This window comes from Phoenix dactylifera, chromosome 6 (assembly GCF_051530095.1).
Source record: "Phoenix dactylifera cultivar Ajwa chromosome 6, Ajwa_hap1_PhDact_Kaust_v1.1, whole genome shotgun sequence".
Lineage (NCBI taxonomy): Eukaryota > Viridiplantae > Streptophyta > Magnoliopsida > Arecales > Arecaceae > Phoenix > Phoenix dactylifera.
In genome coordinates, this window is record NC_143195.1 from 1563277 (window position 1) to 1581910 (window position 18634).

The 18634-nt window shown below is 52.3% G+C and overlaps 2 protein-coding genes across 2 annotated transcripts; both read right to left on the reverse strand.

Annotated features, from left to right (window-relative positions):
- Positions 1–6761: 6761 nt before the first annotated feature.
- Positions 6762–7619, reverse strand: LOC148703055 (uncharacterized). Its single transcript, XM_088724182.1, has one exon. It carries the CDS (start codon positions 7617–7619, stop codon positions 6762–6764), a length of 858 nt encoding a protein of 285 aa, XP_088580308.1.
- Positions 7620–14329: 6710 nt separating this feature from the next.
- Positions 14330–16496, reverse strand: LOC103713019 (benzyl alcohol O-benzoyltransferase-like). The gene is made up of 2 exons (XM_039126936.2): positions 15944–16496; positions 14330–15572 (listed from the first exon to the last, which is right to left on the reverse strand). Exons 1-2 carry the CDS (start codon positions 16379–16381, stop codon positions 14631–14633), a joined length of 1380 nt encoding a protein of 459 aa, XP_038982864.1. The 5' UTR covers positions 16382–16496; the 3' UTR covers positions 14330–14630.
- Between the last annotated feature and the right edge of the window lie 2138 nt (positions 16497–18634).

An 18634-nucleotide genomic window follows, 5' to 3' on the forward strand; every position in this document is an offset into this window, starting at 1 on the left:
AAGCAAGGGTCCCCTTTTTATAGGGGGGTCGGATTACCTGTGATGTGATAGGGCGAGGCCGTCGTACGACTCAGCACGTTGCTTGGTCTGGCACGCGATCAGGTGAATCATTGCATTGATGTCGGAGGTGAGGCCGTCGTACGACTTGAACTGGCGCGCGATCGGGTGAATCATTGCATTGATGTCGGAGGTGAGGCCGAGGTCAGAGAGTTGTCACGGCCGACGGGATCCTGCTGAGCCGATTTGCCGTGGAGAGCTGAGGATCCGTAGATGATAGGAGCCACACGCATTAATTGTTGAGTGCGTCGGAGATGTGCATTAATTGTTGAGTAAATCGGAGATGTGCATTAATTATTGAGTGAACTGCAGGTTTGCAGAGATCATACGTAATAAATGCTGGGGCGGTGGCAGGGTATGGCCCCCGGCCGGACTTCGGAAGGGCACAACCGTGGTAGGTGGGCGACGAGGACGGACTTCCGAGGTTGGGAGCTCTCCGGGTCGGACGTTCCGAGGTCGGACGCCGACCTTGGCCGTCTAAGGTCGGCCATTATGCGGTCTTCTGGTGACGAGGTTCCCATGTATTGGGGGGAAAACCACATTCCCCCAACACTACCCCCCGACTTCCGAGTTGGAGCCGCTTGCGAGCTCGGACGCGGGAAGTAGAAGTCGTTATTATATTTATCGAGGCCGAGGGGGATTGGATCATGTCTGCTTCCTTACGCGTCTTGAAGCCTTTATAACGGAGGCTGCGCCTTTTGGCCCTTCGAGGTCGTTTTATATGGTGAACTTATGATGGGGTCTGCGTCCTTACGCATCCCGAAGCATTTATAACGGAGGTTGCGCCCTTTGACTCTCCGAGATCACTTCATACGGCGAACTCATGATGGGGTCCCTGGGCTCGATGGGGCGGCGCCTTGATCTTGTGGTTGAGGCGCCCTTTTTGAATAGGTACGTCGTTTCGTTCTTCAAAGTGGACACGTGGTATGATCCGAGGTCGGACGCTTTTAATCTCGTATTGGCCGAATAGAAATTTGGGAGGCTAAGATTACATCAGTGCTCCACGCGTCCCTGGGGCTTATTAAATGAAGGGAGCGGGGGTGGCATTCGCTCGTCTTTTGAGGCGGTCCGGCCTTGCGGACCCATGATGAGGTCGTGAGATCCGATGGGACGGCGCATCGATTTTGTACTCGACACATCGGTCCGGAATGAATGCGGTGCTTCAGCTTCCGAGGCCGACACGTGGCGCAATCCAGACGGGGGGTGAAAATCGAGCCCGCCGATCTGGGCCGCCAGGGGGGCCTATATAAACCCCCCAGCCCTAAAAGGAGCCTTGTCTGGTTGCCCTTTCTTTTTTGCCGTTTCCATCTTCGTTCTCTTTCTCAACAAAAACCTCACCGGTGGTGCTCGGAGCAATTTCTGGCGACTCCCCCCGTAGGTTCCTTCCTTTTGTCAGTTAGGGGGTTTCTCCCTCTTCTTCCCTTTTTCTTTTCCTCTCTTTTGTCTCTGTACTTTTTCTTAGAGATGGGTTTCAGTCCGGATGAAGTCGGATCTAGTTTGTCGGGGGAGGAGCTGGAGTTGATCCGCTCCCGGTTCTTTTTCCAGCCCGAGTTTCATCTTGAAACTGCGGGGCCGGAGGACAGGGTAATGCGGCCGCCCCCAGGTCGGATCGTGATTCACCGCGAGACGCTCTGGGCCGGTCTGCGATTTCCCCTGCACGAGTTCGTGAACAGCTTACTGGTGGAGTATCAGCTCGTCCCAGCACAGCTCGCTCCGAATTCGTAGAGGACCATAGTCGGGTTCTTATCCCTTTGTCTCGCACATGGGATCCCGACCTTGGTGAGTATTTTCCGCCGGTGTTTTTTGTTAAAGAAAAACCCGGCGGATGGAGGGTGGCTATACTTCGCCTTTCGGGGCGGTATGTCACTCTTCCAGGGTGCCCCTTCCTCTATTCATGAGTGGAACGGGAAATTTTTCTTTCTTGCGTCCGAGGTGCCGTGGGGGTTTAACCCGAGGTGGGGGCACCCTCGGCTAAAAGCTCTCAACAGCCTCTCCGAGCCCTTGGCGAGGGAGCTGAGGGTCCTGGACGCCCTACGGGGCCTCGGGAAGGGGTTTAACCTGGCCGAGCTCTTGAAAGAGGACGCCTTGGTGAGCATTGGCCTGAGTTCGGCGCATCCCGAGGGTAAGAGTAGTTGTATTGTTTCATCTTTACTTTATCTGTTTCTTCTTCCTTTTTTAACGTTGGTCTGATACTTAGAAAAATTTTCCCTGTTTCAAATATTCCTCACATGCCGACCAGCAACACATCTCTCTTCTCCCGATTGAAGAGGCGGGAGGCCGAGGCCGGCGGGGCTATTCCCCAGCCTCGGAAAAAATCGAGGTCGGCCGGCGCTTCTACCTTGGCCGGGGCGAGAGGCCCGGAGGCGGGGGCCTCTACAGCCGCTCAAGGGCGGGAGCTAGCTGCCGGGGACGCAGCCCCGAGCTTTACGAGGGTGTCGGATTCGGCGGCCCCTCTCTGCCCCGCTCCTATCTCCGAGCGGAGGGGGCAAGCGACCGTCGAGTCGCAGCGCTCGGAGCCCGAGCAGAGCAGGGGCTCCGAGGTTCCAAGCTCAGGGGGGCCGAGCACTTCACGGGGCCCGGGGGGAGAATCGGCTGAGCCGGGGTCCCCGTTCCTTGAGGGGAGCTCGACTCTTCACGACGCCGATGTCGCGCGTGCGGTATTTCGGCGCGCAATGCTTCCAGCAGACCGGGCCGAGTTCCGCAATTTGTTCCTGGAGGCAATCGTCGATAGTGCTTATTGCAACACTGTTCGGGTAAGTTATCCCCTTAATTTTCCTTCAGCCACTAGTGTATACAAATAATTTACTTACTGTCTTCTTCCTTTTCTTTCTTGCAGCGTGTTCACGAAGTCGACACCTTGGTATTCATCGCCCAAGGATGTCAAGAAGAAACTCGGCGCCTCAGCCGGCAACTGGAGCCGGCCAAAAAGAGGATCGCCGAGCTGGAGGCCGCGCTGGCCGAGGCCGAGGCACGAAGGGAGGCGACAAAGGCCGGGAGACTGGCCATCGTTGAGGAGCTCGAGGAGGAAAGAGCTGCTCATTCGTTGGCCAAGTCGGCCTTGCGTGCTTCAGAGGCGCGCTTGGCGGAGGCCCAATCCAAGGTGGCGCGCCTCAAGTACGAGGGCGGAGTCCTGCGCCTAAAGATCGGGCAACTCGAGGCCCGGGAAAAGAAGGCACTCGAGCGGGCTGAGCATGCCATGGACTTCTTCAAAGACTCGGACGAGTTCCGCGACATGCTCGAGGAAGAGACCGTGGATGGGTTCCTCCGCGGTTTTGACAACTTCCGGAGGCAGATGACTCGGTTCTGCCCCCAGCTCGACCTCTCGGGAATTCGCCCAAGGATGAGGTTGGGCGCCAACTCCGACGACGACGTTTCCGCCGCCCTTGCGTCCGAGGAGGAGACCGCCGAGGCCGAGGCGGATGCAGCCGTGCCAGCAGGGATGGAGGCTCCCTGCGGGGGAGTTACCGAGGGCGCTCCCGAGGCGCCTGCTGAGGTCCCCGCCATAAGCTCCGAGCCCGCGCTCACTGAAGGCCCTCAGGTCATCGCCATAGATGACCCTGGGAGTGACGCCGGCGACACTGCTGCCCCTTAGGACTTAGATGTTTTTCTTTTCCTTTTTGTAAATGAGGTCGGCTTCCAAATTTGTTGGACTGCCGACCTCCTTTCGCCATTCCATGTCTAGTTTTTCCTTTTACTCTTTCCAATTGTAAGCAGGGCTGACGCTTTGACCTCAAACTTGTATTCCAGTCTTTAGGCTGCTTTTCAATAAAGACTTGTTTCTCAGCTGTGTTTTGTTTTTCTTTCGCCCGACTTGTTTGAATGTCTAAGTCCCGATCACGCTGGTTGGGGGGCTCTGAACCCGGATCCTAAAAAGTTTCGCCAAGTCTTGGAGCTCGGATTTGAAGCTCGCAGAGGTCACCCATTTCGATTTTTGGATTTTTGAGGTACCGGGCTCGGACCTCGGGCCCCAAGAGGGGCGGTGTCGGATTCGCGTAGGTCGCTATTAAGGTATTTGACCGAGCCTTTGAGTTTGGTGTTTTAGAGCGTAGGTCCATAGAAATGTTAGGGCTGTTCCCTGAAGGAGAGCGTGAGCCAGTGGTCAAACCATCACCAGGGCTTTCATGATTATTGCCCTCGGGCTTTACCGAGGTTCCGGCGAGCGGGGTCGGGGTCAGTAGAGGGTACCTCAGCCTTTTTAAGCTTAATCGGCACGTCCGGGGTCGGGGTTATTTTTACGGGTCGAGATCGACGTCTCGACGTATGGGGGCCGAATCGGGCCCTTACGAGGGTTTACATGAGTTGTCATGGTGGTTATCGGTAGATAGAGCATGCATGAGGTCTGCGGGACCTTGGTCTTAAATCAACTTGTAGGGGCAACCCGGCCTCGGTCGGGATAAGGTCCCGATCTCAATCGGGATTTCGCTGGCAATACGCAGATAGATAAATGTAACAAGGCGGGCGTCAAGCGGGATGTACCTTTTGCACCTCCGAAATTGCGCACCTTGTAGCGGAGTGGGTTGCCTTGTTTCCTAGCCGTCCTTCGGAGTCACTTTTTGGCTCGGGGTCGACGAAACTTGGGCTTCTTATGAACTCGATGGCGCCCCTCGAGGTCAGGGGGGTTTGGGAATGCTCCATCCATCTGCGACACTTTCCGAGGTCAAGGGAGTTTGGGACTCTACGGTCGATCCTCGGGACATCCCAACCTTAGTCGAGGGATCGTGCGCCAGGTCGATGGGTCTGAAAACGCTCTATCGACCTGCAACGCTTCCCGAGGTCGAGGGAGTTTAGGACTCTACAGTCGATCCTCGGGGCATCCCGACCTTAGTCGAGGAATCGTGCGCCAGGTCGATGGGTCTGGGAACGCTCTATCGACCTGCGACGCTTTCCGAGGTCGAGGGAGTTTGGAACTCTACGGTCGACCCTCGGGGTATCCCGACCTTAGTCGAGGAATCGTGCGCCAGGTCGATGGGTCTGGGAATGCTCTATCGACCTGCGATGCTTTCCGAGGTCGAGGAAGTTTGGAACTCTACGGTCGACCCTCGGGGCATCCCGACCTTAGTCGAGGAATCGTGCGCCAGGTCGATGGGTCTGGGAACGCTCTATCGACCTGCGACGCTTCCCGAGGTCGAGGGAGTTTGGGACTCTACAGTCGATCCTCGGGGCATCCCGACCTTAGTCGAGGAATCGTGCGCCAGGTCGATGGGTCTGGGAACGCTCTATCGACCTGCAACGCTTCCTGAGGTCGAGGAAGTTTGGAACTCTACGGTCGACCCTCGGGGCATTCCGACCTTAGTCGAGGAATCGTGCGCCAGGTCGATGGGTCTGGGAACGCTCTATCAACCTGCGACGCTTTTCGAGGTCGAGGGAGTTTGGAACTCTACGGTCGACCCTCGGGGCATCCCGACCTTAGTCGAGGAATCGTGCGCCAGGTCGATGGGTCTGGAAATGCTCTATCGACCTGCGATGCTTCCCGAGGTCGAGGGAGTTTGGGACTCTACGGTTGACGCTTGGGGCATCCCGACCTTAATCGGGGTATCTGAGGATCACAAACGACCCAATATTAGAAGAGATAATCATAATCATTGTAAAGAGACGAATCATTATAAAGAGGAGACTGAATCCATGTTCCTGATTGCCTAGAACCCCTTGGGGTTTCATTGGTAATACATCCGTAGATTCTCGGAGTTCCAGCTTCGCGGAATAAGAGTCCCTTCGAGAGATTTCAACTTGTATGTTCCGGGTCGTTGTACTCGGGCGATTTGATACGGCCCTTCCCAGTTTGGGGTGAGCTTTTCCTGCTCGGTTGGCTGGGAAGCCTCGGCTCTCCTAAGGACGAGGTCCCCCACCTTGAAGAGCTTGGGCTTGACTCTGGAGTTGTAGTACTGGGCCGTTTTCTGCTGGTACCTTGCCATGCGGACCCGGGCGACCTCTCGTGTCTCTTCGACAAGATCCAGATTATTTCTGAGCCGGAAAGAGTTAGAGTCGGGGTCGTAGTGCTCCACCCTTGAGGAGGGGAGGCCGATTTCCAGCGGGATGACAGCCTCCGTGCCATATGCCAGGTTGAAGGGGGTCTCTCCAGTGGGCAATCGGAATGTTGTCCGGTATGCTCAGAGGACGTTGTACAAGTCCTCGACCCAATGTCCTTTGGATCGATCAAGCCTAGCCTTGAGTCCCTGCAAAATGATATGATTAGTTACCTCAGTTTTCCCATTTGCCTGAGGATGGGCGACCGAAGTGAAGCGGTGATCGATGCCGAGCTCGGAGCAAAATTCTCTGTAGTGGATGTTGTCGAACTGCCGGCCATTGTCAGATATAAGGATACGGGAGAGTCCGAATCTGCAGATTATAGACTTCCAAACAAAGTCCCGCATCTTTTGCTCGGTAATCCGGGACACAGGTTCAGCTTCAACCCATTCGGTGAAATAGTCGATGGAGACGACCAAAAATTTTCTTTGCCCGGTGGCCAGGAGAAAGGGCCCCAGAATATCGATCCCCCACTGGGCAAACGGCCAGGGGGCGATAATTGAGGTTAGCGGGGCCGAAGGTCGGCGCTGGATGTTGGCGTTCCGTTGACACCGGTCACACTTCCGAACGAAGTCTGTTGCGTCTTTCTAGAGCGTGGGCCAGAAATATCCTTGCCGCAGGATCTTATGGGCTAGCGCCCGACCTCCCAGGTGATTTCCGCAAATCCCTTCGTAGACCTCTCAGAGGGCATAATCCGCCTCCGAGGGGCGGAGACATCTAAGAAGAGGAGAGGTGAATGACCGACGGTAGAGCCTGTTTTCATATAGGACATACCGGGAAGCTTGACGCCTGATCCGGCGGGCCTCCATCTCATCGTGAGGGAGGGTTCCGTCCTGGAGATAGCGAATGAACCCGTCGATCCAGCTTGGCTCGAGGTCGATGCACATGGTTGGTTCAGGTTCCTCTGTGCTGGGTGTTCGAAGATACTCGAGCGCCGTCTCCTTGGAAAGCTCGCTCATGCGGGAGGTCGCCAGTTTAGACAGTTGGTCCACCCTGAGATTCTCCGCTCTGGGAATGTGCTGGATGCTGAAGGAACCTAAGGCGGATGTGAGTTCCCGCACTTTTTGGAGATATTTCCGCATCGATGGCTCTTTTGCTTCGAAGCCTCCCTGGACCTGGCTTACTATCAGCTGGGAGTCACTGAAGGCCTTTGGATCTTCCACCTTCAGTTCTTTCGCCAATTTGAGTCCGGCAATAAGCGCCTCATATTCTGCCTCGTTGTTTGAGGCCGGAAACTCGAGGCGTAGGGCTTGCTCAACCACCACTCCATCCGGGCTGGTGAGGATGAGTCCAGCTCCGCTACCCCCCGAAGCCGAGGACCCGTCCGAATATAGGACCCATGGCAACCTCAGGATCCCCTCTGTAGATGTAAGCGGTAGCTCGGAGTCGTCTGGCAGGGTACACTCCACGATGAAGTCGGCGAGTATTTGAGCTTTAATGGCCGGCCTGGGCCGGTATTCAAGGTCAAACTCCCCGAGCTCAACCGCCCATTTGGCAACCCTCCCAGCACGATCCAACCTTTGCAGTATTTGTTTCATAGGCTGGTCGGTCAGTATGACTATTGTATGTGCTTGAAAATAAGGCCGGAGTCTCCGAGCTGAAATGATAAGGGCAAAAATTGTCTTCTCGAGTTTAGAATATCGGGTCTCAGCATCCCTGAGGACCCGGCTGATATAGTAGACTGGCTTCTGGAGCTTGTCCTCTTTCCGGACCAGGACTGAGCTTACTGCGACCGGGGAGACGGCCAGGTACAAGTAAAGAACCTCGTCCTGCTGAGGCTTGATGAGTAGCGGGGGAGAGGCCAGAAGGCGCCTGAGCTCTTCAAAGGCTTGCTGGCATTCTTCCGACCACAGGAAGTCCTTTGGCCGCTTAAGAATTTTGAAAAAGGGAGGCAGCGCTCAGCCGATCGGAAGACAAATCTCCCCAAGGTGGCGACCCGCCCAGTAAGTCGCTGCACTTCTTTGACTGTCCTCGGAGGCGTCATCTCTTGCAGCGCTCGAATTTTCTCGGGGTTGGCTTCAACTCCGCGCTGGGTCACTATGAAACCCAGGAATTTGCCCGAGGTAACTTCGAACGCGCACTTCGCTGGGTTGAGCTTCATTTGGTACCTCTTAAGCTTGGAGAATGTTTCGTTGAGGTCAGCTACATGGCGTTCCGCCACTCCGCTCTTCACCAGCATGTCATCCACATAAACTTCCATATTTCGGCCGATCTGATCTTCAAAAATTTGGCTGACCAGCCTCTGGTATGTGGCTCCAGCATTCTTCAGCCCGAAAGGCATCACCTTGTAACAATAGGTGCCCTTGTCGGTGATGAAGGCCGTCTTCTCCTCATCTTCTGGCGCCATTCGGATTTGATTGTATCCCGAGAAGGCGTCCATGAAGGTCAGCAATTGATGTCCTGAGGTGGAATCGACGAGCTGATCGATGCTTGGAAGGGGGAAACCATCCTTCGGGCAGGCCTTGTTCAGGTTAGTGTAGTCCACGCACATGCGCCATTTCCCATTGGCCTTCTTTACGAGGACTATGTTGGCGAGCCAGTCTGGGTAGGAAACCTCCCGGATGAAACTGGCTTCAAGGAGTTTATCCACTTCCTCGGCTGCGGCTCGCTGTCGTTCTGGGGCGGAGCCCCTCTTTTTCTACTTCACAGGTTTGCAGGTTGGCTTCACCTGGAGTCGGTGGACCATGACCTCAGGGTCAATTCCTGGTACGTCGGCGGGCGACCAAGCGAAGATATCAACATTGTCCCGCAGGAAGCTGATGAGGTGATCCCTCTCGCGAGTGCCAAGGCTGGAGCCGACCTGCACAGTTAGCTCGGAAAATTTTCTCGTAGAGAAACTTGAACAAGAAGCTCACCAGGCTTTACTTGCTTCTTCCAGAGGTCGTCCCTTGCGTCCAGGGTTTCTATGGGTAGCGAGGGGCTCGTTGCCTGAGTTGGCGCCCCTGCTGATGACTTTCGCCGACTCGGCGCCTCAGTTGGTTGCTTTACTCTGCGGGTTGCCATGTAGCACTGCTTGGCAATCAACTGATTCCCGCGGACCTCGCCTACTCCTTGGTTGGTGGGGAATCGCATGAGTAGGTGGCGAGTTGAAACCATGGCTCGAAGGACATTTAGCCCTGGCCGCCCAAGGATAGCGTTGTAGGCTGAGGGTAGATGGACCACAAGAAAATCCGTCCTCACAGTACTTTCCTGGGGAGCGAGGCCGACCGTAACAAGAAGGCTGACCTCGCCCTCGACTGGGACCAAGTCTCCGATGAATCCGACCAGCGGGGTATTAATTTTCCGAAGCTGGCCTTCTGGTAACCCCATTTTTTGGTAGACATGGTAGTACAAAACATTAGCTGAACTTTCATTGTCAATTAAGACACGTTTTACATCAAATTTATTTACAATCATGGATGACCACAGCATCATCGTGAGGGGTCTCAACCCCTTCCAAGTCCTCGTCCGAGAACGAAATGACTTCAGAAGTGCGCGGGCGCTTCGGGGAGATTCCTTCTTGGGCTGATCCTCCAGCCGAGGCTCCTCTGATTACATTGATAGTGTCGGCGATAGGCTTGTTGTCATCCGGATTTTCGGACGGTGTGGCATTTTTCACTGGCCTACTTTCCTCACGTCGGTTCCTTACGAACCGATTGAGTACTCCGCGGCGAATAAGCGCCTCAATCTCATCCCGGAGCTGAAAACAGTCCTCCGTGTCGTGCCCATGGTCTCGGTGGAAGCGGCAATACTTCCTAGGATTGCGGGGAACTCCTGTATCCCGCATAAGAGGCGGAGGTCGGAAGAAGTCTCGACCTTCGATTTCCATCAGAATTTCGGCCCGGGGTGCATTGATAGGGGTGTAGTTCTCGTACCTCCCCGGGTATGTCCGAGACCGCGGTGGGGACCTTGGCTGAGGCGGGGTCCTCTGTTGAGGCTATCCCCGCTGTCGAGGCGGGCTTCTCAGCCGGGGAAGGTTCTTCTCTCGGCGGGGGGATCGGCTTCTTTGGCGGCCGCGCTCCTCGCGGCGTTTCTTCTGTTTCTTTGAAGCTGATTCGGTTGCACCCCGCTTGGAGGCGATAGCCTCCTCGGCCTTAGCATACTTCCGAGCTCGGGCCAGCATCTCGGTGAAGTCGGCGGGAAAGCTTTTCTCGATAGAGAAGAGGAATCGGTAGGAACGAGCCCCAGTTTTTAGGGCCGACATGGCTATTGACTGGTCCAGCTCGCGGACTTCCCACGTGGCGGCGGTAAAGCGGTCCAGATACTCCTTGAGGGATTCCCCCTCCTTCTGTTTGATATCTAGGAGGGAGTCCGACGTCCGCCGCTGGCATCGGCTGGCAGCAAAGTTGGTAGCGAACTGCCTGCCGAGCTGCTCGAAAGAAGATACCGTGCTCGGCTTCAGCCCGGAAAACCAAAGCCGAGCTGTCCCTCGGAGGGTCGCCGGGAAGGCCTTACAGAGCACGGCCTTCGAGGATCCTTGCAGTGCCATGAGAGCTCGGTAGCTCTCCAAATGGTCGAGGGGGTCGGTAACTCCGCTGTAGGGCTCCACTTGAGGCATCTTGAACCTCGGGGGGACCGGCTCGTCCTCGATTTGGCGGGAGAAGGGGGACTTGGTGGTAAATTCAAAATCCCCCACCTGTTTTGCCTTCTTGCTGTGGAGCGCTTCGATCTGGCGCTCCAAGTGCTCGACTTTTCTGTCGAGCTACCCAACCCGAGGAATCGTCACCGTGGTTTGCTCCAGCTCACGGTGGACCGGAGCCGACTCGGCTTCAGAGAGTTGGGGTCTTCTGTTGAGACTTCCCCCCGGCAGCTCTCTCTGGGGGGAAGCTCGCCCTTCGTTGTTGGCCCTGGAAGAGCCATGAAGGTTCTGGCCTTGAAGAATCGGGCCGTTGGGAGGAAATTCCGGCAGGATCTGGGCCTGTGGGGAGAGCGTAGGTAAGGCCTCCTTACGTCGCAGACCTTGGACGGCAGCGGCCAAGGCCTGGACTTGCTGCACCATGGCATTAAATTGCTCCGGCTGGACCTGAGGAACCGGGTCAGCCGGAGTAGGCGAATTCTGGATGGAGTGTCCAGAACCCTGCGGGGGACACCGGAAAATGTTGGAGGCTCCCTTACTTCTCAACTTCATGATCGCGACTCGGGCCCTTCCTCTAGCGCCAACTGTTGCTGGAAATTGGACCCGGGGGCGGTCGTCGGCTGAGGAGGGGGAGCTGCTGGTGGGCACAGGTGGATGGCGATCCGTCGGCGAGCGGCATCCTCCGTCGGGGTGCCTGCAGAAAAGCCAGTGGCCGGGTCTTCCGGCGCCGGCCCTCCGATGCTTAAGTCAGAGGGGGGAAACTTCGTTTAAAGAAGAAAGGAGGTAAGTTTTTCCTGAGTTTTTCTGAGTCCAACCCCCATCGGGAAGCAAAAGTCCCCTTTTTATAGGAGGTCGGATTACCTGTGATGTGATAGGGCGAGGCCGTCGTACGACTCAGCACGTTGATTGGTCTGGCACGCGATCAGGTGAATCATTGCATTGATGTCGAAGGTGAGGCCGTCGTACGACTTGAACTGGCGCGCGATCGGGTGAATCATTGCATTGATGTCGGAGGTGAGGCCGGGGTCAAAGAGTTGTCACGGCCGACGGGACCCTGCTGAGCCGATTTGCCATGGAGAGCTGAGGATCCATAGATGATAGGAGCCACACGCATTAATTGTTGAGTGCGTCGGAGATGTGCATTAATTGTTGAGTGAGTCGGAGATGTGCATTAATTGTTGAGTGAACTGCAGGTTTGCAGAGATCATGCGTAATAAATGCTGGGGCGGTGGCAGGGTATGGCCCCCGGCCGGACTTCGGAAGGGCACAGCCGTGGTAGGTGGGCGACGAGGACGGACTTCCGAGGTCGGGAGCTCTCCGGGTCGGACGTTCCGAGGTCGGACGCCGACCTCGGCCGTCTAAGGTCGGCCGTTATGCGGTCTTCTGGTGACGAGGTTCCCATGTACTGGGGGGAAAACCACATTCCCCCAACATCCCTCTCTCTCTCTCTCTCTCTCTCGACCCTACCTACGAGATTTTGCGCCACCTCTCTGCTCTCCTTTTCCCGGCTTCTCCAATCCCGTGGCGCCCTTCGCCTCGCCTCCCGTTTTTTCGTCTGTTTCGTCTTCCCCTCCCCCCAGCTCTCTCTGTCTCTCTTCGCCCACCCTTTTTTTGTTTTCTTGTTACCTCCTTTTATGACTGAAATTAAAATAAAATTTAAATATTAAAAAAATAAAAATTGCAAACTGGATCACATCACTCAGTAGGTTTTATCCAGGTAGACCACGCCTCCACGCCAAAATCTCCCTGTGGCCATTTGTTCTCTAATTTTATTGGCTGCATTTATATCCGACGGGCATGAGCCACCATTATACCAAAAAATAAATAAAAAAATTAAATTTTAAACAATTAAAATATTTTTATTTTTTATAATTAAAATAAAGTTGGAATAGAAATCATCCATTGCCATTCTTATTATACAATCCAACTTCCACCGATCAAACATACCCATATAGTGTCAACTAGTTTAGTACATTGAATATTATGCCACCAATTTAGCTCTTACCTGATTTAAGCCGGCCTTTCTCCCATCTTAGTTTCAAGAAAAAAAATCAAGAATTATTAATATTTTAATTTATATTATAAAAAAGTTCAAAATTGTATATCTCGACATTTCACTAGCCTAGTAGATCATAAGTAAAAGTTGATTGAATTCATACTAAAACATTTGGGTTACAATATCAGCATAGAGTAAACAAGCTAAATAATTAGGAGTTCTTCAAGCCACAACCCCTCGTCATCAATTGACAGCATATTTCCTTTTTTTTTATACAATAAGCCACCTCATTTTTGAAATATCACATATGACTGGACATCCACATTGAAATAATTAGTTAAATTCTCGGTGTCTTTCGGCGATATATTAACCTCTTCAAAAATAACTCGGTCATATTGAGATGACAATCCATGGATGGTTGCCAAAGAGTAACATCTTTTTGTAATTTTAAGGGAAAAAACCTGTATATAACATAAATTTAATTTTAAGGCCAAATTTAAAGCAATCCTTGCAACTGGGCTACCGGGACTAAGAACATAAAGGAGCAACCCACCTAGTCAATCTCATAGGTTATTCAATTATATAAATTATAAAGCCTACGAAGGTCTTGCGTTCAACTACTCTACCATCCGCAATGCCAAGCCTGAGGTCTAATGATTATATTATATTCTCTGAACTTTGAAGGGGCTTTTGCCATCCTTTTAAAAATTGAATGCATATAAATGGCAACATAAGGCTTGCTAATGAAGCATGATATAGGCCAAGGGTACAATTTTTCTAGAGGAACTTCAGTCTTCCCACTTTATCAACTTCAAGATTATTGCATTCAATTTCAAATATTACTCAAATCTATATAGATGGGCACCATAATACTTTTTTCCACCAATCATTCATCAATCTCTTTCACAGAATTAGAAGTCATCCCTGAACAACCAAATTATCATTGAGTGACCCCTCTCCCAAATTTAAATAAAGAAAAAGAAGACATACGGAGATATTCCGAGGAATGAAAAAAATTAAATAGATCTAGCCCTAAGCCCGAATAAAAATGAATAGAGTTTAGACCCGGCCGGTAATTATCTTTGCTACTGTGCCTCCTAAAATTATTTCTCAAACTAAAATGGTATCTCTTAAAATAATATATATATCGTATTTAGATGAGTAGTAAGAATGTGTGGCAACTAGACAATGATAGTTCTAACCAGATTCCTTTCCATGCATCCTAAGAGCCCCTGAATATCCTAAGAGCCCCTGAATTTTTCTTCGTACTAAGAGGATCGAAACTTTACCCTGCATGGCCAAATTTATGTAGTTGGATGTTACGATTATTTTAAAGACAGTTATGATCAGTTAAAGAGGACCAAGATAAGATCTAGCTACCGAACAACTGCTGACAGAAAAGGAGTTTTGCCGAGCATTTCACAAGGATCTCAAGCTGGCTTTCTACACTCCTATTGTTTTGAGTTACTACTACCATCATAGCCTCAAGCCTTCTCCGCATGTTTCCGTTTTGTTTTCTTCTTCTCTATCTTTGCCTTTTGTTCTGCCTGTCTGCGATCCATGAATGCTCCTCTCTGTGAACCTCCTTTACCATGGTAGCTAGGTTTTTTCTATAAGAAATCAGGTACAAGTTGAAAGCCAAGTATCCAAAGCCGAAGCACAACCCATAACTTCGATATGTTGCTGGTCACAAAGCATACCATCAAGCTTCCTCCATTTTATTGTTGTTGTAGTAGCAGCAGTTGGGAAAGTCCTCAACTGTACTAGATTTTATATCACTATAACACCTATTTGCTAGTTAGAAGTCATACGAGCCTTGTCTAACCGCAGCACATAATTGGTACGCGCTATGGAGAAGCCCACGACTGCTCAAACTTAATTATAAACAAAGAGGATATGTGTATCCGATCCTTGGAGTAAACAACACCAACTCAATCTTACACGAGCAAACAAGAACAGAAGCTGATACTCTTGGTCGCATGCAAACGGAGACGTTTCTTAAAGTGCAGACATGAGGGGGTGTGAGGTGGTGCTCTCCATCTTCTCCTCGGCGGCAGGCTCCTTCATCAGTGCATCGATCTCGGCCACAAACCTCTCCATGGCCGGAGCAGGCAGGCAAACTGGAACCACGATCCCATGCTCCCCCTTGGCGTTCTCGAAGGGGATGTAGAAGCTGGCCACCCCTGGGATGGCCCCGACCCCTCCCTTGGCTGGACCACCGTACACCGCCTTCCCCCACCCGAAGTCCACGTCTCTGAACCCGGCCTTGGTCAAGTCGGACACCACGAACGACCGCACCACCGTGAAGTGCGGACGCCCTCTCAGTACCATCAGGTCCGCCACCGACTTCATGTACTCCTCGTTCACCTCACCTTTCGCCTTCTTCACGAGCTCCAGCGCGTACCCCAGCGGATTCCCGCACAGCTTCCCCGCCGCGCACACCGCCACGGGGAACGCGAACGCGTTGCCGTAGTAGCCCTCCGGTATCTTGGTCGACTGCTTGCCGCGGGCGCTCGCGATGCAGATTACGCGGACCTCCTCGTCGGGGTCGGGGGAGAGAGCCACGGTGCGGCACTTCCAGAGGCACGCCGTGAGGACCTCGAAGGTGGACCTCTTGCGGAGATGAGGGGGGCAGCGTTTCCGGAGACAAGCGATCTCGCCGGGGCCGAAGAAGAACGACCTGTGAGCCATGTCGTCCAACGGGATGATGGTGCCCTTGGTGTCGGGGACCTCCTCGTACTCGCGGTGGGCGAAGGCGGGGCGTGGCGGGTGACGGGCTTCCAGGATCTCGCGTTTCCAGACGGGGGAAACGGTGGGGGCAGGCAAGCCGCGGGCGAGCTCGGCCACCGCGTTCATGAACTGGACCAGACCGGGCGCGTCCGACATGGCGTGGTTGAGACGGATGGCGAAGATGAACCCACCGCACCGCAACCGGGTCACCTGAAAAGAAAAGAAAAGAAAAATTATTGTGATATGACTTGACAGTACTTTAAAAAATTATTGTGATATGACTTGACAAAAAAAGAATGTTTTGTTGTCTACTTCTTCGCAAGGTTGTGTTAGATTCTAAAGGCTTTGTTAAAACAATTTAACGAAATCAAGAAAAAAAAATTTTCCTGCAACTCCCCTGGATGTTTAATTTAGTTTGTTATTTGGTAAATCTGCGGCTCTTCTTTTTTTTTTTTGGTAAATCTACGGCTCTTTTGCTGTTGCTGTTAGAGTATATATATAGTAGAGCTAATCGCTTGTTACCTTTTTATTTTTTTCTTAATAAAAAATGAAGTATCATTTGTAATCTTTTGGTTAATTACCTGAAACAACAAGAGAGGGCAGTTGAGCACATCCCTGGAGCCCTCGACGTCGTAGAGGAGCTCCTCGAGGTACGGGAACGGCGGCTGCAGAGCATCGCCAAACTGCTCGAGACGGACGTCGGCATCCGCCTCGATGAACAACACCCCCTCCCCGGTGCACTCCACCACGAGCTTCCGGCGGGCCCCCTCCCTGAGCCGGCCGGCGAATGGGTAGTAGTGGACGAGGGCCTTGGCGAGGGCCTCGCGGATGACCCTCGCAGGGTCACGCCCCGCCATGGAGGGATCGTGGCGGTAGAATTGGATCGCCGGGATTTGGAAGCGGAGGCCTTCTTGGTCGTCGACGTCCGAGAGGCGCTTGAACTCGTGCGGGGTGGGCTCCGCTGGAGCAACAAGCACGGGCTCGTGCCGGTGAACCCTGAAGGTTAGCGAGGACGCCATTAGTACTGCAGTGAGGTCCAAGAGGGAGGGAGGGAATTACGGTAGCAAGGGAAGGAAGATGCAGAGAGGAAATCCTCCAAGGACTTGGAGATTACTTATTTGTGAGGGTTGTAAGCTTGGAGGTGGAGGAGCTCGAATTTATGGCGGAGGCAAGGGTGGTTGGGAGCAGTAGTTAACTGACGCGTCATTGGAATAGCCAAGAAGGCCAATGTGAACTTCCTGGTTGACAAGTCAAGGTGTCTGCCCTTCGCATTCTTTGGTTGGCGGGTAGACTCGTTTCCCCCAACTCAAAAATTAAAAAAAATATATTTTTCTTTTATATAAACAAAGACTTGGACTTAACTACTCCCAAATGGACCTCTATTCAGATTAGATTAGCTCTACATTAGACAATAGCAGCCTCTCTATGATCTAAATCATGAAATGTGATCTACTATATTTAAACTGCTTAGATACCAAAAATTATGTGATTTACATATCTCTAGCCTATGCATCAAGTGATAATATATATATATACACACACACTTAGTATTATTTAGACTGGCCATTTTTGGACCTTGATGCACAGACTAAGCACCTCTAATCGCAGGATTTTTGGTATGTAAACAATTTAGAGGAAGTAAATTATATCAGACAGCTTGGATCATCGATGTAGAACCTCCATTATCCAATCTAAAGCTGACCGAATCTGAATGGAGATCTACTCGCATATAGCCCAATCTCTCTCTCTCTCTCTCTCTCTCTCTCTCTCTCTCTCTCTCTCTCTCTAATCAACCAGCTAATTGAGTTCAATTACACAACATCCTTAGAACTTTACCTCCAATTTCATGCAACGATACTGAAAATTTCGACAGGAAATCAGACTCTCAAATAATTCATCCTTCGCTTGACCAGCAAATCAACTCTGCTACCTACCTCCCCCATGAACATTGTTTTGATCGCAATTGGCCTAATCCATGATGGGACCATCGACTAAAATGAGACCCCAACCAAACATTGAGGAGTCTTCTTACTCTAACGAGTAGGGATAGAGAAATGCACCCAACAACGGGTATTATTGTAGTTTTGTTGTTTTTTTTTTCTGCATGGGATGTAAACTATATTTTAGGTTATATGGCTTAAAAACATGAGTAGAGACAAGGATGTTTCTTGCCAACTTCAGGCCAGATGCCAATGGTGTCATGACTTAGGAATAGCAAGGGAGCAGTTGAGAATGTTCTTGCCAAACACCTTCTATCTTCTTTTCTTCTTTTTTTTTTTTTTTGGCTAAAAACGAAAGTATCATACCAAACATACACGAATACAACGAAAAGAATCAAAAAACAAAACATCCTGGAGTGCACTCGGCAACTCCGCCTCACCCACGCATAGGTATCCTCCTGAATGGTCAGCAACAAACGAAGCCACCCAATCGGCCATCCCGTTGGCCTCCCGGTAGACATGTGTCGCCTGAATGGCCATCCCATCCTGAACCATGGCTCGGATATCTCTCAGTAATGAGTGGTAGTCGCAGAGTCGCCCTCCAAAAAGACCAACCTCGTATGCAGGACATGCCGCACATAGCACAGACCAGACCAAGCCGTTCTCAGCTCCACTGCAGGCACCGAAGTATCAAACAACTGGCAGCCCCCAACAGCAATCATCCTGAAATCCGGGCCTCTAACCACAAAGCCCACACCTCCCCTCACCGCTTTGCAGGACACAACCATCGAAGTTAACCTTGAGAAAACTCGGGGGTGAGGCTCCTAGGTGAAAAACACCGTACGGGGCGCTCTACGAGCAAAAATAGAGCCCTAGATATCCCGAGCTATCAAGGGTCTGTCCGAATGGTCCACCTGAGAGACCTCCACAGCTAGCAGCCTCGCCCTCTCCACCACCACTCCCGGAGGGGGGCTAGACTCCCCGAACATCCGTGTGTTCCTCGCTGGCCAAATTTAGTAGACAGTGTAGGTCGCCCGCACCGCCTTCAGACTAGACTGCGGGGCACCCGCCGAACGTCTCAGGCTCTCCAGAAAGGATGCTACATGGCACCAAAACTCCATGGGAAACCCTGCTCGTCTTCAGATCCTCCTAGCCCGGTGGCACTGAAAAATAGCATGATCAAGAGACTCATCTGTCAGACACTCAGGGCACTGGGGGTGGATGTCCATGCCCCTCTCAAACAGTAGGAGCCTCGTCGGTAGTCTACTCCAAGTGACCTTCCAAAGGAATAAAGCCACCCTGGGGTGCAACCCGAGCCGCCAAATCCAACCG